General features: G+C 39.4%; 1 protein-coding gene across 2 annotated transcripts; it reads left to right on the plus strand.

Moving 5' to 3' along the window:
• Window positions 1–240: 240 nt before the first annotated feature.
• RB195_011110 (uncharacterized protein) lies at window positions 241–26787 on the plus strand (the record flags this gene model as incomplete). Of its 2 annotated transcripts, XM_064192395.1 has the most annotated exons (13): window positions 12292–12297; window positions 12390–12463; window positions 12527–12575; window positions 16240–16338; window positions 20214–20308; window positions 20362–20520; window positions 23019–23127; window positions 23947–24059; window positions 24235–24397; window positions 24755–24895; window positions 24964–25068; window positions 25202–25306; window positions 26635–26787. In XM_064192395.1, the coding sequence occupies 13 exons, from the start codon at window positions 12292–12294 to the stop codon at window positions 26785–26787; spliced, it is 1371 nt and encodes a 456-aa protein (XP_064049978.1). The 2 variants fall into 2 exon arrangements, with proteins under 2 accessions (XP_064049977.1, XP_064049978.1); XM_064192394.1 differs by lacking the exons at window positions 12292–12297; window positions 12390–12463; window positions 12527–12575 and adding an exon at window positions 241–282.
• Between the last annotated feature and the right edge of the window lie 1056 nt (window positions 26788–27843).

Genomic DNA, 27843 nt, shown 5'->3' on the forward strand with positions numbered 1-27843 from the left:
AAATTCGTTTCTCTTTTGATTCTTTCTACTTGATTTTCTTGATTTTTTTGCTCTTTTTCGTTTTCTCTCTAATTCCTGAGATTATCTTCATTGATTCCTTTTCCCACCGACATTAATAAGTTTCAGTCGTACTCCTGGGGCGAAATCATTTTATTAATGTGAACTAAACGTGAATCAACTATGTGTTTTTTAGAAATGGAATGAGAAATCATAAAATCAACGTAAAACAACATATTCGAAATGCGACTGGTTTCGAATGGATGGATTTCAGTCTGTGAGCTGGTACGTGGTGTTAATGGTTCTAGACAGAACCTGACCCACCTAATTCCTTTCCACACTTTCCACACGAAAATATCAAAAACAAAAATATTGTTGAAATAAAGGTTTGTTTTTTTTTAAACTTTGAAGGGATATTTGTTTTCAGTTTCCTAAAAAATCACAACTACAAGAAAAAAAATCACCTCTTATAATTTATTGATTTATAGGCTTTATTCTTGTAAATTCATTTCACCTCTTTCTCCTTCACCTCCTTCAATCCGCGTACGTTTCACGATTCTAAATCTCGCATAGGAATCAAACCAGCAAAACGAAAAGAATGTTGAGCAATTATCATTTTTCCCTTGGACAAACTGTTCCATTTCATTTCATCTCGAAATGATTTTCCAGAAGCGTTCTAAGAAAGAAGGACAACCATTCTTAAGTACCTGCTGAGCAAATGATCAGACAACTGGATCGTCCTATTCCAGAAGTGAAAAAAAAATCCAGAGATATGTGTGTCAATGATGATCGAGAACCCTCACCTACGTTCCAATTACGTCGTGCATCACTTGGCGGCGAATTTTCAATCGCTTTGATTAAAAATCATTTTATTTTGGATACTCACTTAGTGGAGCGTATAGATGCTTTCAAAATCATCAAAAACTGCACCAATTCATTATTTTTTTAAGTCTTTTCATGACACAACTACAACTGTACGATTCTTTCTTTGAAAATTAGTTGTCAGACGATTTATTTGTTTTAATCGCACATATTTTGTTTCAATTTCCCAAGGATTCGCTTTCAAAGAAACGAAGGCTGCAATATTTCTCAGTTTTTTTTAGCAGTGCGTGAAATGTTATCTAGAGATTCTAGACAGGCAAACTCAAAATAGTACCTATTAGAAGTGGTGAGGAAAAATCGTTTGTTCTTTTGGAGTTGCGGAATGTTTCCTTTTTCCATGATGTTGATGCAAATTTTTTTGCTCAGCAATAGCCGCGTATGCCCATCTATGTACACAGAAAAACGGACTTCAATCATGAGGATGATTAAAGGTAAATAATATCTCATCGCGCTGGTGTCAACTCGTCCCCCATATCCGCAGTTGCTCTGATCAGATTTTGACTTTTTCCTAGAACTATTCTAATTGTTATATGGTTAGTTCTAATTAATTTAATTAATTCTTTTATGTCATTAAAGATCTGTGAGACTCTATAGTAAGATTCAGAACTTTGGAAGCTAGATATTGAATATCTTGTTCTAATTCTTGTACTTTTGCTTCTTGCTACGCAAAAAACAAATCACAAGTAATTTTTTTTCGTGAATCACAAGGTGTCAAGATATCTCGTTAATAAGGTATTTGAAGCAAGAGCTAAAGTTTCACTGAAAGAGGGTCAAATCCTTTCCTCAGACCTTTGTTTTAAGCGATTTTGTTCCTCTGAATGTGAGATATTTGTATTTTCACTTTCATCACGGAATAGTTTGCTCTGAAGTGAGAATACTTTCCGGAGCACATGTTTCCCTCCTTGCTGTAGAATACGACATTCCGATTTGATAACGCAGTAGTACATGTCGCCCTCGATTATCGTACGGTTCACCGCCGATTCTCACGCTCATCTGCCGCTTTGTCCGCCGAACATCCGTGATGATTTGCGTGATATCCGTACCGCACCTGTCATTATTCATGTGAGAATGATTCCTATCTCGATGAATTATCTGCATGTCTGCTTATGGAGCACCGGACCTCACTTCCACCCATTCGGCACGCATTCCTCTCAAGATTTACGATTAGATGCTGATGTTTTTCGCATCCACCCTACAGTACGCCATAAATCAACCATTTGACCGAATCCTTTTCTCGATCCTGAAAAAAACGTCGTTAACTCATTGAAAAACTTCGCATTCACATCGATACACTATTATTTACATACATTGCTTATTCAGTCGGGAAATAAACGTCGATTTTGGAATCGAGGCGCATTTCGTGGTGTGAATTGTTCGCGACCGACTTCGTTATTTTCAGCGATCACGCATCGATGCTGCTACCTCTGCCAATTATTTATTTTTGTGGGCATGAATCTTCATAAGTCGTAATTTACAGAAAAATTAACCCTTTGCACTCCGTGATCGCAGTACGTGCGACTTTGAAAATATGTACTTTAAATCCACCGTCGCCGTAGCGACGACAAACTTGTTTAGCTTATTTCAGCGCCTCCAAATAAAATTAAAATAAAATTCTTTTGCTTCTGCTGTTTTCTGCGCTGCGTTTTTACTTTTTACTTCTTTTTCTGCAACTCATATTACGGAAAGGGAGGAAAAGAGACCGTGTCGTATGTTCAAACAGACAGAGAAAATGGAAACGCGGGACTAGCGAATTTTGTGATACTTGTCCTGGGAAGCCTCGAATGCATATGAACGACTGCTTCCAAAAATGTCATCCTTCGAGAAATTCACAGATGTAAACAATTTACCTGGTTACTATTTTACTAACTAAAATTTGCTATTAATGGTGTATGCAGCAAATAAACAGTATTGCAATAACTGTAATGTATTTTCTGGTTTATAGAATATGTGGCCTAGGATTAGGATAGCATGTTTAACGAAAAAGTGCTGGATTTGCTGGTGTACCATGTGCCTAACTAGTCTGGAGTGCAAAAGGTTAAAGACGAATGAAGCCTTAAAATTGCACTAATCACTAATTGCCCAGAAGTTATTAAATTAATGAAAGAACACTAAGTGCATTACTTAGTAAATTAGCAAATAATAAATGAATAGATTGAGCAGTATGTAGGTGCATTCAATGTCACCTCTCGCGTCGTTTCAGAATCTTTGAGGAAATCCAAGTTTTCCAAAATAAAGGTTTGTTTACGCTAAAATTAATAAATGTACCCAAATATGTATTCGAATATGTATTCGTACTGGTTAGATCTTTTCTTACTCTTGTAATTTGACGTCACTAATGTAGTGAATGCATCTAAACATGAGTGCCATCCCACCTATGTACATTTACACCTACAAATTTTTTTCACGATTACATCTTTTTTATTTGTTTACATTTTCTAAATTTACATCTACATTTTCTCCTAAATTATGTTCGCAATCTTTTGTTCATAGTGGTTCTTCATTGCAAGCTACAATTGTTTTCGCTATTCATTTTGCATCTTCGGGGAAACTCTTTTTTGTCCTTAGTTTGTGTCTTCGTGTATTTCGGCGCTAAAATCTTTATGGTGGCAAAAACAACGCCCTTTCTTCTTTTTTCTCATAGGTGGCTACTACTTTTAGCCTGTATTTTTATTTTGGTGAGCTTGTACTTTCTTTCTGGAAAAGTTCACAAGTGAATTATTTGTATATCGTACGTGAAGGTCTAAAATTGTGCACTGATTCTATGAATGTTATGCTCGTTATCATTAAATGGAATGCCTTTATTTTGTGGTATTTTTCCATAACGGTTCTGGTGTCGTCGTTTTTGTTTTTGGACGACGGCAAATGCGGTTTCGTTTACGCAGCTGCGCTAAACCCGGCCCCTTAAAAGCAGCAAAAACAAACGCATTCAATTCTTACGGCTGGAAATGTCATGATTTATTCATGGAAATTAATTAGGTAAGCAAAGAAAAACTTACCTCCCATCTATGTAAAGCTCTGAATGGTTGACACATACAGAACGCAGCCCTATGCAAGAATTTCCCTATTTGTCCTATCTCATCATCATCCGGGCATTCTGTCTCGCTCTTCATTTTCTTTTTCATTTTTGTATCTCTCATTTATTTTTTGTTCTCTCTACAGCTTTCCTTACCTAGGCGGGTAACGTGCCAACCCCTTCTATGAACATCTTAGTTTGGAGGAGTTGTTATGTAGTCTTGTATTCTGTCCGCCAATGTTGAATGAACAGGAACTGGATTAATTGTCTCAGGTAGAATAATAAAAAAGAGGATGTGTCCCTGAAGAGCGAGAGGCAGCGGAACTTGCTTTTCTACATAGCAAGTTCGGCCTAAAGCTACTTTTTTCATGCTTATGGAAATCATTTCAAGTTCAATTGTAAATTATCGTAATATGTTCAAATATAGTTCAAATATAAACAGTAGGATGTTAAGAGGAGCTTTTCCTTTGCTTTTGTTCCGATTCTGGTCTTCAGAGATTTGAAAGTGTTTTTCTAGCTGAATGAAATGTTCTTCCATCCATCGAATGTTTTATTCCCTCTAATGATCGCCCAAATTTACTAAAGGTAACTTCACAAAAGGAATAGGCATGAACAATCTTAAAACCTAGTTTTTTGAGCAGAAAATCTCCACATCGTTTATACTCGCGGCGGATGTGTGGATGAGGGGACTTGACGTTGTTTGAAAAAGCGCTGCTAATCGTGCAAGTTGTGTGAGCGCAACTTGTTTACCTTCGCTTTCGTCACTTTCATCCAGAATTTCTTTTCTCCACAAGCAACCTTTCCTCAAGGGACATATATGGGGAAGTGGGGCCTTGACCGTCTATCATGGGTACCGTGGTCGCTCGTAACTACATAGGTGGCGAAACAAATTCGCATCACTCCTCTAAGAACGCAGCGCAATAACTACGGAAATACCAGTACTTTCCATGGTATTTAATGATATCCCATTGTATTTTTCTACACTAACAGCTGTATATCAGAGCAAGGAGTAATGAAGATAAAATGCTGCCGTTGTTCCAGAACTCCCTATGAGCAAACCCTGTCATCGTTTCACTCTTTGCTCACCTCCAATTAAACGAACGAAAAAGGAATCTTTTGCTTCCACGGTCACTTCACAAAGAAAAACTACAGTATGACTGTATGAATAAAGTAATATAACACATAACATAGGCAAATCAATATAAATGAATATGCAAAAATGCAAAATGTGATAAATATAAAATATAGAAATAATGCGATTATAATGGGTTATTATAAATTATAAATATAGAGGTAGATAATATAAATAATGACTTTAACGAAATTGAAAAGACCACAAAAACGATGCTGTGAGAAATCTCTCCGAAATTGGTGTTTCGACTACCAATCCAGTTCTACCTGTTGTAACATCACTTTACTGTCTCAGTTGCAGAAAAAAGAGTGATGCAAGGTGAAAGTTTTAAGAGAAACACGATGATTTTGTGGTCATTTCTTCATCTAAGTGAAATCATGGAGAGAAGTACTCCACCGCACTTCCAGTGGTTTCCACAACTTCGAGAATATCTCATTTTTTCATCCCCTCACGGACATCAACTGCTCGCACTTCTCGTACTCGACCAGTTGCGCGGTTCGATGCTCTGTCGTGACGGAAGTAAAAGCGTAACGTGCAGCGGAACCGGTGGAATTTCGGCTGTCGGCAAAGTTTGCGTTTTACGACGAACGACGGAAACTCTGGATGTATGGAAAAAATGACTTGATTGTCTATCATTTTGCATTCCATTCGTTTATTCTCTTCCAGTGTCGCCTCACTGCAACGTTTCCATGCATATTAAATCTTCAGCGATTAGCGACAACATTCACAAATCTACTCTACGGTTTCACATAATGGGAGGGAACTCTGTCCGTAGAAAATAGGATAAGCTCATTTTTTCCGATAGCTGGATTTCTGTATATGAACATGGTTCCATATGGATGGTATTTCTTCTGAAGATCCGAGAAGGAGAAAAGAATTTATTCCGTATCTACGCCCTCTGACGTTGTTCTGTAGGGAGACGTCTATACAGACGTTAAGATTTACATTTTGTGCACCCGTCATCAAAATTTGAAGATGATTTTTGGATTTCTTGAAAATGTTTTTTCGCCTTCATTTGATCCAGAAGCTCTATCGACGCTTTTTGGAAAAAGCACACATGTTAGGTTTCTGAAGTTTTCCCTTTCTTTCCCTAGTTGCTACGCAGTATTGGCTGTACTTCAGTCATTCCATTAAGTTCTACCTACTCAGCGATCATTTTGCGATAAATTTAGCACTCTTCTAAGGGAAACATTTGAGCGTCATTCTTTTCTGTAATTTTCGCCACATAATCTCCTTTAAATTATGAAAAAATACTGGTTATATATTTAATTTTATGATTTCAGAAAGTTTCAAATTATTAAGTGGAATATTTTCACCAGTGAGAAAACTGATTACAATGTCCTGTGAGTGCAGTATCTGCCTCTTCAGTCCCTTGCAAAATGGTCTGGGAGAGGTTTCAGTCTAAATACCTTCTGCAGAAAGGCGTCACTCATATTTTCTCGCCACACATTATCATTTCCAGCATCACATTTATGCGATTTTCTCCGCTGCACTTTTGCTGAATTCTCATATCGTTTTTCTTTTCAGAGCAGAGCGCACGTGCCATTCGTTCCATTTCTTTGCCTCCGCCAAGGTTGTCCTAGTGAAATTTGCCGCAGAATTTCGAACATTTTGTCAATCGTCAAGTCATAATCGCAGTTATAAGTGGACAGAGTTAGTTGAAAGTAATTTGTCCTTCCGAAAAAATTGCATTTTTTTCCGAAATTGTTTGAAAATCTTCTCCTGAAACACTTCATCGATTTATTCATTGCTATTGTAGGTTTTTTCTTCTAATTCCTCACCTTGGAATACCCGCCATCGTATTGGTCCGACATCTTTAATATTCTTTCTCGTAAAACCATTCCCGATAAGGCCGCCAAGAACAGCATTCCTGAGTAGACACCCTCATAGGTCTGGTGCGCTGAAAAGGCCACTTTTTTGCTGACAGTGCCTTTTTTCTCGTCCACCTCTGCTGTGCTGGGAGAATAGACATCGGCAAAACGTTTCAATCATGCTAAACTAACGTCAGCTCACCGTTGGTTGCCCTGCATCGTCCGATTTGTATAATCCCTCTTTTTTGTGGTCTTAGGCAGATAAAAGTCACCTTCTTTGCTTACATCGTGCCACCACTGCTGATACAGGCGCTGTGGTACACGATGGTACCATTATTACCGCTGATTTGATTTATTTTTACTGTGAACAGCAAGTTTGTTGAACCCATATCGCCTCAAACCATCTCATCTCATCTATTTTCTTGATCAAATTCGTTTAAATCTCGTTTAAACGTCATACACTTTTTCTAAAAGACGTTTTTATAGCTGAAACACACTCTCATGTACGCAAAACCGTTTAAATCCCGACCATCGCTTGCTCCAATTCATTGCCCGCTCACACGAACATTTCCTAAGTCCGTTTTTCCGAATTTTTCGACTATATTGACATGTGCAGAAGTCGTTTGTGGATTTTTTTTAAATTTGAAATAAGAAGGGCTTCGAGAAGCGTCGTATCATCTGAAACGTCAACAACGTCGGACTTGACACAATATTTCAACACCGTTCCCTGGCTGCTGAGTTGTGACCTACGGTAGCTCGAACTGTTTTTTTTTTGTAGGGTACATTAGCATCGAATCAAATTCAGCAAAAGAAAAAGCATGCATTTCTTTTGAGTTTTCTTTCTAAGTGATTTGAAACCAAGATAGATGTAGTAAACAATGATAATTACAGATATATGAATGCATTTGCGCAGTAGTCGCCATTCGATCCTTAGTTCCTTTTTTTTCAGATCCTCAGATCGCAGCTATAAGTTCGAATCTCTCGTTACAGTCTGAGGGCTTGCAGAGATGCGAATCTTCGCTGAATTCATACTTAAATGCTGAGCAAACGAGGCCAGTCAGGATCAGGAATTTAGAAGACAAATTATTATGTTCGTTCTTGGGGCGAACTTCTTCCTTCGGCGACTGTAATTTATTGTCTGTTAGAGAAATCATAAAAGGCACGTTAAGTGCTAGTTCTGGACTTACTAAAATAATTTTAGATTCTGTCGCAGAAATTTCTAGGTCTCTAGGAAGATGGAAAATATAAACTTGCACTGCCAGCAACTGCTGTTCAGTGTTTCTATGGGGCGATCGACCAACTATTAGCTTATTTATTTATTTATTTGTTTTTTTTCCCGCACGATTGCGTTTTTGTGCCATTTATAGAAAGAAGAAAGTAGCAGTGTATTTCGGTGATAATAACGCCATCATTGCAATTTCACATAAAAGACTGTACATACATTGCGAGAAACAAGTGCGTTTAAAGATAGCTCGTTGTTCCTCTACAAGAAAATTACCCTTATATGGTTTCTGTGTGGTTAAACAGTAGTGGAGGTTTTTTTAAATGCTAGTACTCGTTATGTTCACAATTTTCAGTCGTAGTGAACCCACTCGATGTCCAACACAGCCAAATGGAGTGTACTATAATGTGATCCTTCGTTTTTCGTTTGTTCAGGCTCGCTTTGTTATCAGCATACCAAATAAGTCCGTTGTTTGCCGCCGTCATCTTTTGATTGGAAATGCTGACGCGTCATCGTTGAATTTCTTGCATCATTCCCTTCGTTGCTGGAAGACGAGCGCCTTCGGAGCATTTCTTCTCTTCCGTTAGAATGATCAAGAAACAATCTTTCTTTAACAATTCTACTATTTTTGTAACTCTGGGATTTTCCTATTCTGAATTTTAGAGCAAGGTGGGAGCTAGGAAGATCACCAGAAGTAGCGGTGAAGTTACGTTCACCGTGTGTATATGTGAAGTTAATTTCCCACTCTTGTGCTTCTATATTCTACTTCTATCTTCAGAAAACGTTACGTATTTACTGCAGAATCCTGATTGAAAAGATAAAAGTCCGGCATATTAATTCACTTGGGACGCTTTTTACTGCAATTCATAATCGTTAAAGGCATCACCCCACGAATCTGAGGTGGTACGGATTTTAGGTGGAGTATTCGTATACGTATATAGAGAGGGGTGCGATTCCGTCCATTCCTTCCTAATTGCCGTAAAAAAACGGCTAGGAAGATGCGGCGCCGCACAGGGCTGGCACGCTCCAATCGAACTCCTTGTGGAAAATAGTGCGCCAGAACACTCGAAGCCGTATCTTCCGGGCCGTTTTCTACGGGAATTAGGAAGAAAGGAACGGAATCACCCTCCTCCCCATAATCTACGACCCTGTATACGAATACTCCACCTGAAATCCGTACCACCTCAGATTCGTGGGGTGATGCCTTTAAGGTTTTGGAAGGGGTGTTGACCTATACTGTTACCTATAATGACTTCCGGGTGGGGCGGGGGCAGACGTTCTATGAAGTCAGTGCTTTTATCCTCCCAGACAAGTCTGGTACCAATTTATCGACCCCTGAGGGAAGAAGGGCTTGGTTCGCAATATTTGAACGATTGACCGTGCGTTCACAGTGGACCTCTTACAAATTCTGACTAGACGATGAAAATTACGGGATCAGCAGAACGTGATGCTAATGTCTTGTTCTCTTTCCAATGGAATGCTTCTTATTCAGCGAGCTAATTTAATCTCAATTTTACTTTCGATTCAGTTCATTTTATCTTAATTTCTAATTTTACTTGGTTTTTACGAACTTTTCAAGCGGTTGGACTGGTACATTCAAAGGTTTTGCCTACAGCAACCTTGCTTTGGAAAAGTATTGATTAATCGGAATGCAGTATAATATAGACGGCATGGACGTTTTACGAAATTCGCTCTCGTAGTTTGTAAAATGTCATTGGAAAATGACTATGTCCTTTGTGTTATCGCTGAATAAGAAGCATTCCATTGCGCTGTCTGGCACAAACACACTTCGCATCCTGCAGTCTCGTCTCTTTTGCGTGCTGTTGTAGTCAATTGATAGTATGTTCAAGCATCACGAAAATAATAGCTTTCGAAGTCACCTGAATACTCCTTTTTAGACCAATATTGGTCAATGTCTAATGCAGAACTCCGAGCAACTTATAACCTACGTCCACGTGCGCGAGCGAGCAGTAGGAAATCAATGAGGGCTCCTGAGGATCCTGTTGAAGTAAAACCAATGAGTACGCTGCTGAGAAATCGAAGCATGTACAAGGATGGCATGCTCTAACGTACCTCGCGAGGATTTCGCCTTGGTTCCTCTGCCGTTTTTCAGGACGGTTAGGGGAAATTGGGCGGGGCCACGCCTGAGTTTTTTACACACCTGAGTTCTATATTTGCCAAGAAAGGTCCAAAAATTATCAGCTTCGTGATATGCTGTCTTTAAAAACATCGAGTAATCTGTTCAAGACCGCAATGTTTCCAGCCGCTCTAAGCGGAGTGCAATCATACTATTTTAACGCAATACGCGTCTCGCCACCGCTCGCGCTAGCGTCTACTGTAGACTCGTCGGGGCGAAAGGCATAGAAATTCAGTTCGGGCAAAAAAATTCTTGATCGGACTGTGATTTCACTGCTCTAAGTTGCAGTGTCACGGTCGATGGTGTCAAGCGCAATCAAGCCTTTCACTCCTCTAAGATCAATAAATTGGTCCCAGACTTGTCCGGGAGAATGAAAAGGGTGAGTTAACACATCGGCTAGCCTCCGCAAGTTATTGTACAGGCTAGACACCCACTCGTAAACTTCAAACGATTCTTGGTTCAAACGAAAGCGTTTGCGCATCGCAAGCGTCGGACGTCAGACCCTTTAAGCTCATCCTTTAAGCTGGAGAAGTTATCATTAACCTAATGTCGGTCTTCTTATCGTTTGCTGTCTTTGTAGGAGACTGAGATTTTCTTTTTTCGTAGTGGGAGAAGGACTCGGTGGAACCCCAGTGGCTGTTGAGGCTAATATCATGCTGTCCGATAAAGGAATTGAATTCTTTCGTGGAGTTCTTCGTTCCAGTCGCGCTTTGCTTCTCGCTTTAGCTCATGGCTAATATTAAAGTGTATTTAAATAATGGTTCATTTTCCAAATCGTTGCTTTTATCGATGATTTTTGACAGACGTTTTAGACCTACAGTTCAACAATTGGAAAAAGAGGTAGACGTCTGTAAATGCGGTCATGAACGAGACAAAATGACATTGTTTATACATTTCGAACGTTTTCCAATATTGTAACAGAGGGGAGTATAATTGGTAACTTCGTAAGAGAAGAACTAATGCCGACAGTCCTTGTAAATAGAAACGAGATGCTTCCCGAAAAGTGGACCGCAGCGTCGGCGGACGACGCGACCTTTGATCTCGACGGTGGAATACTGTTGGTTATGGGTTTCTTTGCTTTCGCTAACAACTGTGCGATGAGAATTTACGCTTGCTGCGCTAGTATTCCTCTTAGATAATGGTTTTTGGTGAGAATTAGTTGCAGAAATCTCTCCAGTTGCATCAGTTTTCTTACAGAAAAAGAAAATAGAGAGAAATATCGCAGCTAAAGGAAGCTTTGCCCGTGTTTATCCTTGGTTATTCACACTTTTATCGTTGTCATTACAAAGATCCACTACCTTTTTTACTTGTGCAATTTGAAAAATTAATCCAATGACAACTTTGTCATACCACGTTTCACATGTTCTGGAATATTTTTCTTGACTTTAAGGTAATATGCAGCACTGTCTTGCTTCAATCCTTTACTTCTGAAGTAGAACGAAGTAGGAACTCGTTGAGGAATGCGAGCATTCGTTGATTTTCACAACCACCAACATTTAAAACTATACAAAAATTCTCGCGAATGTTTACCGCTGGCGGGAAATTAGCGGAATTAGAAGTCAGTAGTAACTGGAGCTTGTGCTTATACTTCCGCCGTCCACGAAACTTCCTAATCCTTCTCCACGTTGTGTGGAACAACCGCTAGCATTATTTAGAGCAACACATAGTCTGAGTACCACCCTCTCCCCAATCGGGACGAAATTATGGATATGTGTGGATGTGTCTATCTGTAGACACCTTAAAGCATGTCATATCCGCCATATGGTGGACCATCGCTCATTTGTTTACGCATACATGTGCATAAATCATGCGTGTACATAAATCATTTCTCATTTCCTATTAGCCATTTGGTACATGATGAACACGATGGGAATAGTGGAAGTAAAAGAAAAGGTGCTCAGGAACTTGCAAGAACCTTGGATTGATTTTCACTTGGGAAGGGCAACCGTGATCGTCAAACTTACGGGGGACTCCTTTTCCGTGGGCACCCGTGAATGGATCGGATACGTTGCAATTGGTCGCAGCTAATTTACTGTCGGCGCGCTGTTGGGAGCAGTCCGGTCCGATCGACGACGACAAGAAGCCGCCGATGGTCTAATGAAGGTGTAGTGGTGTGAATCCGCGAACCATTCATCCATCCTTCCATCCATCTTAGGGCTTTTCGTTGTCGTGGTCGTATAGGTCGTGGTGTTCAGATCGATCTGAGGCCTTCGATCATCATCGCGGGCTCAGCGACCACTGACCGCAAACAACAGCGCATCGCTCTCGCGTACCGCATTCCTTTCTCTCCTACAACTGTTCAAACGATTTGATTACGCTCGACTGCTACCAGATTCCTGTCAAATCGCATTGGTCGTCACGAAACGTCATTTCAATTTCCAGTAGGTACACTCCTTATACTTCCTCCTACCTTTTTTCTTTTTGTTTCCTTTTCTTAGTTTTTTTTTTTGCAAGCCCCGTGTGAGCATCTGTTAAACGTCTCACGTGTGTGAATATTTAGTTGTAACTGAAATATTATCTTCTTCCCACGCGGTTGCCACCAGAGCACTACCTCGGGTTGGCGCCCTAATGTCTCCCATGCCTTCACAATTTTTTTCCCCAAAAGACTTTGAAAATACCAATTAATGCTTCTAGGAGCAATTTAGACTACTCCAGTGAAAGTAATTGGTAACTTGGTGAAAAACATGATTCTCCATACAAAAGAAAGATTCGTGTTAATGCTAAGATTATTGGTGGTGACCTCGACCCGTGCGTTCTCAATAAGTGTTCGAATTCGTGGGATTCTTTCCTTTTCTTCATCGGAATTGATGTCATTGCTAATGTTTTGTTTTTGATTACTACTATCGATTATTTAAAACATATGTGAGCAAATTGGAAATGGTAGAGGGAATCAGAAAATCAGTGGAATTGATTACTTTCTTTCTTTTTTGCTGAATTGCTCTGACCACGATGCTCTGATTTTTTTCTACTGCAACCTTTCTTTTCCTAACAATGAGAAGGAAGTTCACAGCCTTACCCTTCTAGGGTAGCAGCTAGCAGACTAAAGAGGTGAAACGACAGAACTGGGGAGGTGGAAGGTAAGGCGGTGAAGAATAGCAGACTTCGAGCTTGTCTGTGTGTTTGCATTTTATTTCGTCGATAAAAGTTAAGATCAGTGATAAGAAATGTATCACTTCCTATCAATGGACAATCACAGCAAATAAAGTTATGTAGAACATTTTATATCTTCTTTAATTTAATTATTCCCGCTGAGGATCACCACTTACTGGGTGGATATCAACGAGTATTCTGGTGGAAAAATACCTATTTTCGTTGATCCCGCCTTCAAGCATAGTGACACATTTTATAGTTGCGTCAAAAAATTACGTTGTCTCGTCGATGCCGATCATTGGCTGAATAATGTCTAAAGTGCGGTCGTTTTCAATCGGCATCGGAAAATGTCAACATTAGCAATATTAGTCAGCTTCCGTAAAGGTGCCGTAGATCGTAGGTTCCAGTTCGACAGCACATATCTATGCTATCCGCAAAATGCGCTTGAGCTAACCCGGCATAGTTAGCTTAGGAAAGCACAGCATCCGTAAGTTACACCTAGGTTATTTGACTTTTTTGTTGTAACTGCAATCATTTTGATTTCCGCCACTGTGTCAACCGCATTTCAGTGCACGCTCTAATGGCTGCGTTCAAATCGATGCCATGTGCTGTTGCTAACGTGTCCTTTTTTAGTAGGATATCGTGTTTCGCAGCTTTTTTAAATGAATTATATTTCTTTTGGTTATTAGCGGATTATTCAGTAATCAACTGGATAAGATGCCATTGTTTATTGACTTTGCAAGGACGTTAAGTGGGCCACCCGAAAATTGCACTCTATGAGAGTGCACTATACCTTTTGGGTCAATTTCTTGAGCAGCAGAAGTTCTAGCGGATGTCAGCGGTCATTTTATCGTTTTCTCGTATCGTTTCAGTGTTTTGGGGACAAGAAATCAAACACGGATTCATGTTTCCTTTCGTTTGCCATCGGTTAACTTTTTTTGTGATTTCATTTATATCTCATTCACATTTCGTTACACTGCAGTGGTGATGAATGATTCTGATTCAATGTACGCTCGTGCAATTCTGATTCTCATTCATGCTTGTGTTTTGACTGCCCTTATATGTCGTTTTTTCTCGTATTTCTTGCTTCCATGTTTGCTCAAAACGTTATTTTTAGAATTTGCACTTTTTAGTTAGCGCCTGTTCAGTTCCATTTTCGATACTTCTGAGGAAAATTTTGGTTCTTTGGGGAGATATTAGTCCATATGAGGTAAAAAAGAGGGATGGTGAATGAATTTATACGCTTTCTTGAACACGGTCGAAGAAATAAGGCTTGATATTGCAACACCCACACTAAGCTGAGATAAGTAGAGTCGAAAACATTAGTTTAATTTGCTCGCGGAAGTTGATTTTGGTAAGTTAGAGATCTGAGATATTGCGGAAGCAGTAGAAAAACATTGAAAATATCGAAATCAAAATTTTTGCTGAGTGGCCACTCAGAAAAGAAAAAAACGCTTCATCTTTGAGTGCTGCAACGAGGTTCAGTGTTATCTTGCAGTAAAGTTTTACAAGTGGTTATTCTCAAAGTGGCGTGGTGGGACCTTGTTCCTCATTCCGATGGGAGCTAGCTTGGGTCCCTCTATGAGCGGATCCGCTTACGCAATTGCAGTACATCTCAGGCCGTTTTGACCTAAGGCTGCCCACAGAGTTCAGAACCGCGCGGTTCTGAACTCTGCCGGCAGCCTAACCGTCAGCTATTTTCAGGTTGCAAAGCTGTTGACACGAATTGTTTGGACTAATGATTAACCGCTCATATTTCTGATAAGACAAACGTATCCTATATCAATCGAGTTCAATATACACCTTTAAGAAACTTCTTCTCTTAACGAGTGAAATGAAATGCTGTTAGTGTCAATTCTTACAGAACTAGTTCTTGAGATCCACCTCGAACACGAGATTTTGAAAAAAGAGAAGAAAACGTACAACCTTCGGACATTTCTGTGCAGGACGATCTAAAACTATTGCCTTTCTTTCTAATTAGCTCCTTACGTATGATTCTCAGAAGTCTGTTGAATAAGTAAATAATAATAATAATAATAATAATAATAATAATAATAATAATAATAATAATAACTCTGTCCAATAGGATTACTTTGTTTTGGAAAGGTTCTGGAAAAGAGATGTATTGATCTTTGATGAATTGTGCAGAAGGTTGTTGGACAAGTTTATTGGCTAACGTTTCGGCAAATCACTTTTTTCAGTATTTGAAATGAGCGATTCGAAAAACAAATTGACCGACAAAACCTTCCCACAACTAAACCGTCAAGTGTCGAAGCTTTTTTCCAATTACTAACTCAACCACTTGACCGAATACACCTTAGATCACGGTATCCAATAAATTATAGTAACATTTCATCGTGTACATTTCATCAAAGATCAATATACTGCGTGACTGACGAGCTCCACCAAAAGTCGAACATTCAGACTTCGAAAGATCTAGTCATTTCCTTTATTATTCTTTACCGGAGCATTTTGGAAGAAACTTAGAGCTGTTTCTCGTTTAACCCTTGCCCACATTCTTGTTTTTGTCCTCCTTTTTCTGTTTTCTAATCCGTTTGCGTTGCGATTTGTTACTCATACTGTGCACTCTTCGCAATATTTGGAAATCGTTACAATTGATAAGAATGTTTGTGTTTTGTGTTGTCGTTGAGACGGTATTTTTCAACTTCCGTTTTTATGACCAGAATTTGGCACTGCGATGGATTATAAGGTGGTCGTTGTATGTAGAGTATACATTTTTGTCTCTCGTTCATTGTGCCTATACTTCTTATATTACTTTTCTTTTCTTATATTACTTTACAAATTATGTCTTTGTTTGAAAGTCATTTCATTTTGTATTCTTCATCTTTTTCTTGTCGATTGTGATTATCTTTTTTTCATTCCGTACTTTCCGTTTCCGTCGCTGAAATGTTCGTGCAGTATCTCGAACGTCTGTATTGAAAAATGCTTTTTCAGTCTCTGGAGATGTCGTCGGTCGACTACGAGACCGACACCCTCACTTGTGCTAGGACCAATCGGGTGGCTAGTCAACGCTTCTACAACCAAGTAATGACGGTGAGTGATACTTTCTCCACATGTTTGCCTCAACGACTGTATAATTACTGGCGCAGTATGCTCGACTGCTCTCGCTCGTCTGCAGTCTCTTCCTTCTATCTAAATGTTGCGCGTATGGATAGCGCGAATCCTCGGCGCAAGGACGACATTAGATCATCTATAGATCACCTTGTGGTATCCACTGTACGTGCGTCTCACTTTCTCCCACAAGCGCAAACGCAAACGCAACAACGGGAGTTTTTCTGATATTTATAAGCGAAATGTGTAGACGACGGCGGATTCCTCATCACGTGAACAAATCAACGTCGGCGCGAGAATCTTTTTTTTGCGGAAGAATCATTAGTGTGCAGACAAAAAAAGAGAAAGAAAAGTTGTTAGAAGCCAAAAAAGGTGCCCAATCTGTTAGAGATTGAGAACTACTCTTAGCAGATGTACGCGTTTTTGTGGTGGTTCTTGCGACACCTGGATACTCAACGATGTTGTCGACGCTAGGCATCCCATATTAGCCAGTCTATTCTTACATTCACGTTAGTACAATGCCCGTTAAACGTGCTCTTAGAGTACACCAAGGAGCGGTGTAACACAAGCTATGAGGAGATAATGAGTGCTAAGAAGGAGAGAGAAAGAGAAAAAATCGTTTTTTGAATGCGGTGTAGCTAAGGCAGTTGTTGCAAGCAACTGAAGCTAACTTTCGATAACATCGATCTGATTAAGAAATTAGCAGATCGTAAAGCAATAAGCAAGTCTCTGAAAGATTACTTCGGTTTGACCTCCGGGGAGACGGTCGCTAAGTATGTTGTAGTCAACTATGAAAGGCTGCTCTAGTTTTCCCAGTGTTTTTATTGTGATTCTTCTTCGATTGGCAGCATTTTCTATGCGCAGCGAAGCTCTGTTTTCTGTAGCTCCTTTTAGTGTCTGCAGTTTCAAGTTCTTATTGTTATAACGATAATGAATAATAATGATATGAACTTATTGTTATAATGAGTGGTGTTGCATCCAAAATTAATAAATAAAGCTTATAGCGTCCTCAATCTGTTTGGTCCATTCCTGTCTTGTTTTCAAAGTTTTGTCCACTCGTGTTCGCTGCTGACTATCTATTTCATATGACTTGTTGAAACTGTTATTTCTTCAGCATTTAACATTGTTATTTTCGTTTTCGTGTGGGCCACCAAAGTTCACATCCGTGTTGTGGATTTCATGTTCTTTCAGAATAGTTAGCCTTCCTCTACCATGATACTACCGGATCACTTTTTCACTAATTTTCCGAATCTCACTGTATGCGGTCCTTTTGCCGTTTGCGGAGTCGATCGATACATGCTTAGCCGTTGACGATATAGGCATTTTCGACCCGGACGCACCTCTAATTGCCTGGTGTTCTTTCCTTCCTGCAGCAAGGTGTTGACGCTTCCTAAGAGACTGATAAAGATTTCTTGTGTGATATACAATAGTACGCCCCTGTGAGCGAGTAAAGCTTACTTTCCCAAAGAAAAGGTTTCGAATCCCAGTAATAAGAATGACTGTATTTTTATTAGAAGGTTAATTTCTACGTCAGATATCTGGGATTTGATGAGATATGGATAAGATATGGAACATCTCGTCTACACTGCTGACTGTTATTTAATCATGACTGGGAACAGTTCTGGCTTGGTGAAATAACTCGACGAAGGAGAAAAAATGAGTTTTTCCAGACAGATTTCCGATTCTGTGTCACTTTGAAAATAAGGACTACATATGCTGCGAGCAATAGGAAGATTGGGCGGAATTAATTATGTATTTCATGTTTCAATTCATATAAAGGAGATCAGGGTGCGCTTTTCCTTTTCTTTGTTTTATTACTGAGTTGCTCGCAATATCTTATTACTTGTTCCTCCTCACACACAAATTTGAAATTAAGACGTACATTTCGATGAGGTCTGAAGAGGTTTGCGTTACGTGGCGCATTCCTGCGTTAATTGCCACGGTATGCGTTGCGGAGAGGCGGGTCTGACCTTAGCCAGTGAGACCTAACAAAGGCCCTTCGTCAACGCACACCATCTGTCCTTCTCATTTTATTATTTAAAAACCGATTTTCACGCTGTACGTCCTTGATTCACTGCCAGAATACATCCGACTATAGCTACAAGTTATGAAGGTTTGTTTTCCCTTATTAATATGACGACGATGTGTAAGAAAAGTTCTCTACTCTTATGGCTTTTACTGTATTGTTTATGAGATTAATAATGTTACTGAATCTACCCCTAGTGGAGGTGAAGATAATCTTGAGTGCGAGGATGGTGAATGATGTTGAACACAACACTGTTTTCACCCTTCACTGTTTTTTGATTTTTAAGACTTCTAGTTAAATTATTAAGTTCACTCGGATCCAAGAGTTTTTGAACTCTTTAAGTTGAATCCAGTCCTGACTTAATCCCACAAACTAGTGTGTTTGTTTTGTAATTTTGTTTTTGACAAGTTTCATCCCCATTCTCTTTAGGGATTATAAGAATATGCGTTGAGAAGTACCCCAATCGCGGATTATACTGAATTCATCGGTTGCATTGCTGGCACAAATGCACAGATGGCATATCCATCTCCAAAATGATGCCTTCTCATCACATTCAGCAGCTTTTTTTTGGTACATAACGGAATGCGCTCCGTTTTTTCGTTGGCATGCCAATTTTGCATCACTGATCGAGTGTTGTAGAGGTCAGTGCAGTAGTTTTGCACTAAATAGTGCAGATATGTGAAGTGACATCATTTCTGTACTTTAACTGCTACTGTTTTTACTATTGTTTACAGTGCTGTCACTGTAGGATGCGCGTATTTGGCTTCAACTGTCAGCTCTCTCGACAGCAGCCATTCCACAGATGAGTCATCGTAAATTCCTGTCCGATTACGTCATTGCGGCCGGTTCTGGCCCACGTCCCCGTGTGTTGCTGCATGTCCCTAACAATATGAAATCTAAACAACGCCATGGTTCTTTGAACAACTGTTGCACTTGTGTTATCCTTTCCATGTTTTTGATCGTTTTCTGTCCCAGAGAGCGCGTTCGTGAGGGCTTTGGTTGAATAGTTTGGATGTGTATCGAGTCACCCACCTTCCTCACGCTTCCCGTTACGCAATGGGAGGAGGAATTGTACTTCTCTTTCACAATATTACGCTTTACGGAAGAACATTACGCTTTCCTTCCTTTTTTTTTGTTCAGTACCTTCTAGAGCTGTGGTTTTGTCAGTCTTCTTACTATGTGGAACAAAAAATCCTTATGCATTTTTCATACTTTCGTGCATTTTGTAAGCTCTGAAAGCGGTTGGGTCAGATTGAACATAACTTCAGAATATTTATGGTTATGATTACTATGGATTAGATATTTAATAGTTATACAATGCGTTACACTCCTCCGCGTTGTGACCAGGTTAATTAGAACCTAAATGGTGATTAGGTTATATGATCAGCTGTAACTTAGTAAAACTATTTTGCATATTCTCGAGATCAGAGGAGGAAGAATCACCATCTGGAAATCTTCACGGTTACTGGAAAAAAAGCATGCAAAAAGTCGTTGTTTCCCTGTGTTTCTCACTAGGTTATTACGATTGCTTTGATGTCACATTTAAATTGTAACGTAATTGATGAGTCAGAAGTGCGTTAATAATTGGATTTATTTTGTCTGTAGCATCGTATACCTTCATCAGAACACGTATATTTCCAAACTTGTTTTACAAATCAATCACTGGACAGACATAACTTCATGTAAATATCATTGACTTTGTTAACTTAGGTGATTCCCACCTTATGTGTACACTGGAGATTTTTTTTTGAAGTTGCACAAAATTTCTAAGATATCAGATTTTTAGGTGGGCAAATTCATAAAGTGTAAAATAGGTAAATTTTTGTTTCAGCCATCGCGAAACTTCTTTCCACAGGACATTCCTGTGATGTTACATCGCAGCCCTTCCGGTGCTAAACGCAAGATTCGTCAAAGAAGAGAAGAGCAGTGAGTGATCATAATTCCCGTCGTTCTGATCTCACAATTTTGTTTTTTTTCAGAGGATCTCGTCCATCGCCATTCCTAACAGCTTCATCTTCTAGTCCTACTACAACTGCTACTCCCGATGAGAGTAATTATAGATCCCTCATTGATTCGGGTGCTTACCAGTCTATTTTGCCGGATTTCGACCCTTCTTATGTTCCAGTCCCCCAACCGAGGTGAGACCTTCATGTTTTTTGTTTATGGTCCCTTTAAATGATGAAAATTAGCTTCCATACCGCTCTTTCGTTTCACTGCTTTTCTGTATGCTTGCACGTTCCTGTACATCTGCGCAACACCATTTATGGCGTTTCTACGACAGGAATGTGCGGAATCCACATCGTTATGTGCGCGGCCGATAACACACTCGCGCAGTGGTCGTAGTCCTCAAACACCTTCGTCGTTAAATGAGACTGCTTATCCTTTTGACCATCTGCAACCCCTCAAATTCTTGATGTTCGCCACTTGTACAAAGTGGCTCGATTGAAGACGTTTGTTTTATTGTTTGGTCGAACTACTGTTGCTAAATATGTCCTTCTCTGTTACTCTTCTATGAGTAGTTCCTTGTGGCTACCCGTTCTTTATGTTGTCCATTTCTAGACTCTTTTCTGCTTTTCTTTATACAGACCTATCTCAATCAAAATCATTACAAGGTCTCATCTCTATGTCTACTCTTCCTTTCGCACAATTCTCCGCGTCTTCTTGACCGTATTATCCACATCTCTCAAGATCGATCACAACTAGCAATGGTTAACATTCACATCTCACACACAGCTCTTCTTTTATTTGGAATGGTGTAATAAACCGTAATCGTCATTTCATTTCGATTCGATATCCATTCAGGCTTCCGTTTTGGTCTTCCTCGTTTCAAATCTGTATCGCAGCCATTTCATCTTCCCGTTTCCAGTCGGAAACTAGTCACGCTGGTAAAACAGAAAGATCGCTTTTGGAGAGAGCTTCAAAATTAATTATGTGCATGACTTCAATATCCGTAATCCACTCCTATCTTCTGTGAACGTGCAATTGGTTGTTGCCTTGAGTTTCCCTGCAGATTTTCTGCGTTGATGACTTGTAAGTGCAGTAGATAAACAGCATATAGTATTGGTTTGGGGGAATTTTATATCTTCACGAAAATATGCGAAAGGTAAACTCGATCGTATTTGCGCGCGCGTGACACTATTCGGCTTGTTCAGAACAGACACGACCTTCCCGGCGCTGGTCGTCGAGAGGGTCCTTTTCTTCTTCGTTTTTGTCTGTGCTGATCTTGAGGATTTGTTCGTTGTTTCGTTTCGGTTATTCAGAAGCTGTGAGCAAATGTTCTAAGCCGGCCAGCTAACGTTTTCTACGCAAATCCCCGTTTCTCCTCCATTGTTCAACAATTTTGAACATCGTTCCATCTTCTCAATTCTTTATTGGATGACAGCTCCCTTTTCCTGTACCTCTGTTTGTTTGAGAAGCGGACCTGAGGCAGTGTTTTGTGGCATTTCTTGGTTTTGGGCCTGTCGGATGGTGAGGTCAACACTGTCCACAATTGTTCCTTGACGTACAAAATGAACGGCTTCCCTGCGATCACCAAACGACGTTGTTCGCTTTGTATACAATTCATGGACTTGGTACTAGTAGCACGGCGATTTCAGTTTTGCTTTGGGCAACTTTGTGCAGCCGACAACAACCATATTTCAATTATAATTCGGTGGGGATATTGTGATTACAGTATGAGGAGGAGTGATATTCAGCTAATAATCTCTCTCTATTCTGAATTAAACCTCACCACCATTACACGAACGAAATGAACGACAATTCAAATTCAACAATCCATATTCACGTTGCAGGCGCACTTTTTTCTTTCACTTTTGTTTTTATTGTTAGAATGGTTTTCATTCGTTTGTTCTGTTTATATTGCAAAGACAAACATGGTCGCGCAGCATCAGGTTATTGCGGCGCTGCCTTTTCAGTCCTAATGCAGTAAACCACGCGCTTTATGCATTATTCTCCTCTTCCAGATATTATATTTTTACATAACTCTAGATTTTACATTACGTGCTATAGAATATCTTTTCTATCTTCGCTGTTCACGGAAATGTTTCCGCTTCATGTGAAGTATAATGCCGATTCTATTCCACTCTTTCCGTCTCTGAGCTATTTCTGCCGAATCTGTATGCATGATTCAGTTCCACATCGCGCTTGCAGCTTTTCACTTCGAACTTAAAAAGCTTAGACAGTGCTTCTGCCCACCATTCTCGCTACTTCAGTCCCCTTATCCAATCTTGAGCGAAGTTGGTTTGTGCTGGTTATTGACCAAGTGCAGATGTAACGCGCACAGTGCGCTTGGTGTCCAGTTATGCTCAGAACCCCGTCTTACATGTTCTTCAATCAGAATGGAGCAAAAAACTTGTGTGTCCACTTCAGCCAACGGACATTGCTGCACGAAACACCGTTTTTGGAACAGAAGCGCAGCAGAAACTCTCAAGTATGGTGTTGGTCGCACCAATTATTCCGCTCATACATTTTTTTCTTTGCACTTTTGCTTTGATCTTATTTAGAAATCAAACTATACAGTAGATCGAGTAATATGCGACTTATCTCTGAAATTATGTGATCGTTCCACTTTATTCTGACTATTTCTTGTTGTGTTCATAGCCTTCAGTTCAATCCGCCAATCTTTTTCAATTTTCAGATTGAACTCTACTTTTTCGACATCAATGAGCTCGTTAGATATCACCAACACATCTATATCAAGCAGCTCTACGCCACCTCCACCTCCGCATACAAAACCTACGGTCGAAGTGAGTGTTTTTTTGAGCCAATGTTGCACTGTAAACATGATCCGGTTAGTGCCAGAGTGTTTTTAGTCGGGGAAAACTGTTCAGTTCTATTAGAAAACAGCAGTGTGGTATGTGTTGAATGACAAATCCCCGAAACTCTTCATTTTATTGAGGGATCAAAGAAAGGAATCATCCATTCAAATATGTTATTTTTAGTTTAACTTTACGTTTGCTGTGGCATAACGTTGAATGTTTCTTTTTTAAATCTATGAAGATCGTATGAATGGGACCTAGTCACTCTAAGAGCACCAACAGGGACTGAATGTTTGAATTTATTCTTCTCGCTATGGGCGGCGGTGAAGCAATGTTTATACGAAACACCACCGTAGCCAACCCCATGACTGTGTATTTCTGTGTAGTTTTTGTCCTACGCTTCAAGTGCTCCTTTCTTAGACCATTTTCAGTTTGCAAGCTGTTCGAAATTTTTGCAGATTTCTTCGCCACATTGCTTAGCTTTTGATTCGAGAATTTAACAAGGTTTTTAAGTCACTCATCTGTACTGTAGCTAGGTATGGAGATGCAATGCAAACATGAGACATTTATGGGGCTTATTTGAATGAACCTTCGCCACGAAGGCTTGTAGACAAACAAAGTCCGCGGATGTTTCGTTATGGCCCACTTTTCATCGCATAGATTGAAGGAATGCTTATAGGTGATTCACCTTATCATTCTCGCAAAAATGATAGGTTTATGTCAATCACCGCTTTTCTTGAATGTTTTTTTCTAATCACAGTATCATCATTTGGAAAATGTAGTTTCGAGTATTCCCAACAATTTCAGGTGCATCCAATGCCCAATGAAGAGAGAATAATCGTGCATGATATTGAGATAAAGAAAGAGAAGCCAGCAGTGCCAGCAAAGCCGAAGAATTTGAAGGTTGATCATCTGAACAGGTGTGTGTCACATTTCTTAGATAAGAGACACTGTTACATAAGTCGACTCAAAAGGTTTATTGCTTTCCCCATGTACGCTACTTCTGTGACCACATCGTACTCCATTAAGTTCGTAATATAGTTTATTTCTTTTTTTCTTTATTTTTTCTTAACTTGAACTTATGTGTTCATTCAGATCCACGAGCCTGGGGTCTTTGGCCTCTCCAGTTTCTCATACCACCTCAACGTTCTTAAACAATTTGATCGGTTCTCCTTCACTTGTCAGTCTGCAGCAGGCTTACAATTCTTCAGATCTTGGATCTCAAGAGCTTAGAAAATTGGACGAAAAACGAATAGAGGTTTGTGATTCGCAGAGCTCTTAGTTTTATCTTCGATTTTCATTTGTCCTTACTCTTTCATGATGTATGATTATATCCTCGCGAATTCATGAAGTTACTGTTTGAGCCCATTTTCTCATTTATTTTGTACAATCTTATATTTTCAGATGTGTTGTTTCAAAAAAGTTACGAATTTAAAATATGGATAGTAACTCTTGAATTGCCTCAACAGCTTGATAATTTCTTATTACATAACTTCCACTGATCGTATTGTTGCCATGCTCTTGGAATAATAATCATTTTCCGTACTCGATCCACATTCTTTTCATATTTTTATAGTCTTTCTCAGACTTATACGTCATCTCTACCATTTTTCAGTCGATTGGTTCGGTGAATCGACGCCTCTGTGATTTCGAAGATGAGAGAAACGCTATCGGTGATGATATGTCGGCGAATGAGCGAAACGGAGAGTACCTACTCAGTATTATTGAGAAAAACGATCCTTCATTAGCCAATAAGGTTATTTTACATAGTCTATTTTGAGTTATATGGAACCATATATCTAATTTATCTGCATTTTCTTTCAGGTTCGACGTCATTTGGAACATTTCAAAGAGCTTCTGCGTTTTGAAATGAAGCTACGATGTCTAATGGCTAAAGTGGTCGAACACATTCGTAATGGTGGAGACCAGGTTGGCGAAATTGTTCCAATTTTTTAGGTATATGTACAGGTTCTCATGTTTTTGAGACCCCTATGTTCAATTAGTTCGAGAGGTGAAAACATCAGAACGGAAATTGTCGTGTACTTAGCACCGGATGTTTCAGACTGATGCACTCCTAGAAGAGTCGCGACTTCGAAGAAGGCTTGCTGACGTGAATTTTCTTCGACTGACCTATGCTCGCAGAGAAAGGGATCTCGAATGCGCAATGGTAAGTCCACCTTGGTTTCGCTCTTTGTAGTAGTCTTCGCTATCGTAAGTGCACTATAAAATGATGTCATTGGGGAAAAACGAAGGGATTTTTTCGATAAAAATAAAAGAAGACCATATTCTGTTGAAACAGAAATATAACCCTTCTGAACCTAGAAAATCCAAATAATTGAACTAAGTTAACAAGAATAACCACAGCATACAAACTTAAGGATGACTGAAATGGAAAAAATTGGGGTACAAAGACGGAGCCCACACGGTAAAACTCAGTGCTTAGTTGATTAGTGTTGAAGATTCGTATTGTCTGGATGCCGTGTGACCGTATGTGGATTAAGGGAAGATAATCTATAACCGCCATTTCGAACTTCTAACGAGTTCAGATTCCAAATTTCTTTGGTTATTGCTGGAAATATCAGGCTAACACATCTACGTTACATTTTTTTTATAATTATTTTTTCGCGTTTCTGTCATCCTAATAACATAATAGTAATGACATCCTAATAACATAATAATATCTTTCGAATCAATAGCAATTTGTGAAAACGATGTTCTTCTTAATCGCAGCTGTTTGTGAGGTTTTTGTATGAAGTTCTGGCGCAGAAGCTATTAGTACCCGGAAATAACAGCGGACTTGCTTAGCATCACTAGAATAGTCACGTAATTCTCCATAACCGGTCCTAACTTCTCACTTACCTAGCTTTTTTCGTTTTTCGAGTTATTTTAGTGTATTTGGCGAGTTATCGTGCAAGCGTCTTTTTATGAAGGGCGCTCATCCAGTCTAAGCCTCCAATACACATATGCGCCCAATCCACCAAGGATGAGTTTTTCTTCGCCAAAACTAAAATATGCATTGAACCGATATGTTCAATTCAATATATCGGCTTGTTCTCTTCCAAGTGCTTTTTTTTTGAAAGTTTCTTTTCTGACAAAATCTTGAAATTTCCAGTTTGGGTGGCCTACTTTTGCAGCTCTTCTTCGAAATTTTCCTGTGGTACACACCAGATGTTTCCCTTCTCTGAAAGATTAGAAAAATAGGGGTTTAGTTGATTGGATACTTGGGGATTTAGAGTTGTGGATGGGCAGACGCGGTAAACTCCAAATCTTTTTGATCGTAGCTGCAACAGTGTTGCACCATGGTACCTATCTCATTTCCACTGAGTTGAGAGGAGTGCTGAAAATGTGAGTAGCAGATTTGTTGTTGAGCACACATATGTATAACTGCAGAGTTCTAAGGTTGCAGTATTTCGCTTTCATGGATATTTGACAATCTGTGTGACCTCTCTGGAACGGGATTCGGCTGTATCGTTTGATATAAACTTTTTTTTTCAGTCGAGATTTTTCGAAGAGGAGGAAAGCAGACAATGGCATTTCTACAAAGATACTTTGATTCAATTAGTACAAAGCGAAGAGCAACTTCGAGAAAGTATTGTCGACTCGAAACGACATCTCCGATCATTGCATAACACACGACCGAATGTGTGAAATTAATCATTAAATTAAATTGTATAGTTATGAGGAAATTGTACACTTCAAGCATATGGGTGTTAGCTAGAGATGATTGCTGTCTTAACGAATTCTTTTCAGTTCACTTCTTATCTTTGGGTGTATCACCTATTTGTTATTCATCATTCTTGCTCACGTTGTGGCCTTCCTTACCATTTGTAAAGCTTATTGCACTGATATGCACGAGGAACTATTGTGATTATTGGACCGGACAGTTTTATCATTTATATCCTTAAATGGTCATATCTCAAAGCAGAGCAAAATCCGCAAGAGTATTATTAGAGTTCTTTTTAACTATTGTAATGTGTGTGTGTTTTCCTGGGTCGTCAGAACTCCCGTCGTGTATTTGTTCACTTTTCAACGTTGCTGTATTGATAAATAGCCATATTGTATTTCTCAGATTTTTATTGGTGCTGCCAATCTTCATATTTGTGCACACCTGTAGTAATTTTGATTTTTTTTTCTCTGCTCACAATGGTTCCACGATTTATACTTCTGCTTCTTCACCTGTCTGAGTCACCCAGGCAGCAGAAATAAGAGAGTTTTAAGAAGTTTTAAGGAAGTTTTAAGAAATATGGTTCTTCCTTGGTCTAGACTAGGACCAAAAAAAATTATTATGTAAACACTGACGAGGCTAGCAACTTGAAATTTAAGATCATGAGACAAGATAGTAAATATCATAATCTTTCGCAGCATGAGGATGCTTGTTGTATCGTTGCGGATTTCTCAGGAAATTCGGGGAACAAGATGCGGGATCCCAAAAAATTGTCTCCTTTCCCGAGGACTTTTTTGGATTTTTTTGCCGAATCAATATTATTACTCATCCTTCGAATCCATCACGTTCCCCCTTTACCGAGAAAAGTAAACACTACGTCAGCACTTACCAATGCCATGAGCCATCCAGTTCAGGTCAACCATCGCCAGCTGCTTGGTTTCTTTCATATCGACTTGGATTAAAAAGGGAAACAGAGTCCATATAGCGGCGAAATTAACGAAATTACGGAATAAAACAGTGATAACAGGAGAGCATCTGTT

This window comes from Necator americanus, chromosome III, assembly GCF_031761385.1.
Source record: "Necator americanus strain Aroian chromosome III, whole genome shotgun sequence".
NCBI classification, from domain to species: domain Eukaryota; kingdom Metazoa; phylum Nematoda; class Chromadorea; order Rhabditida; family Ancylostomatidae; genus Necator; species Necator americanus.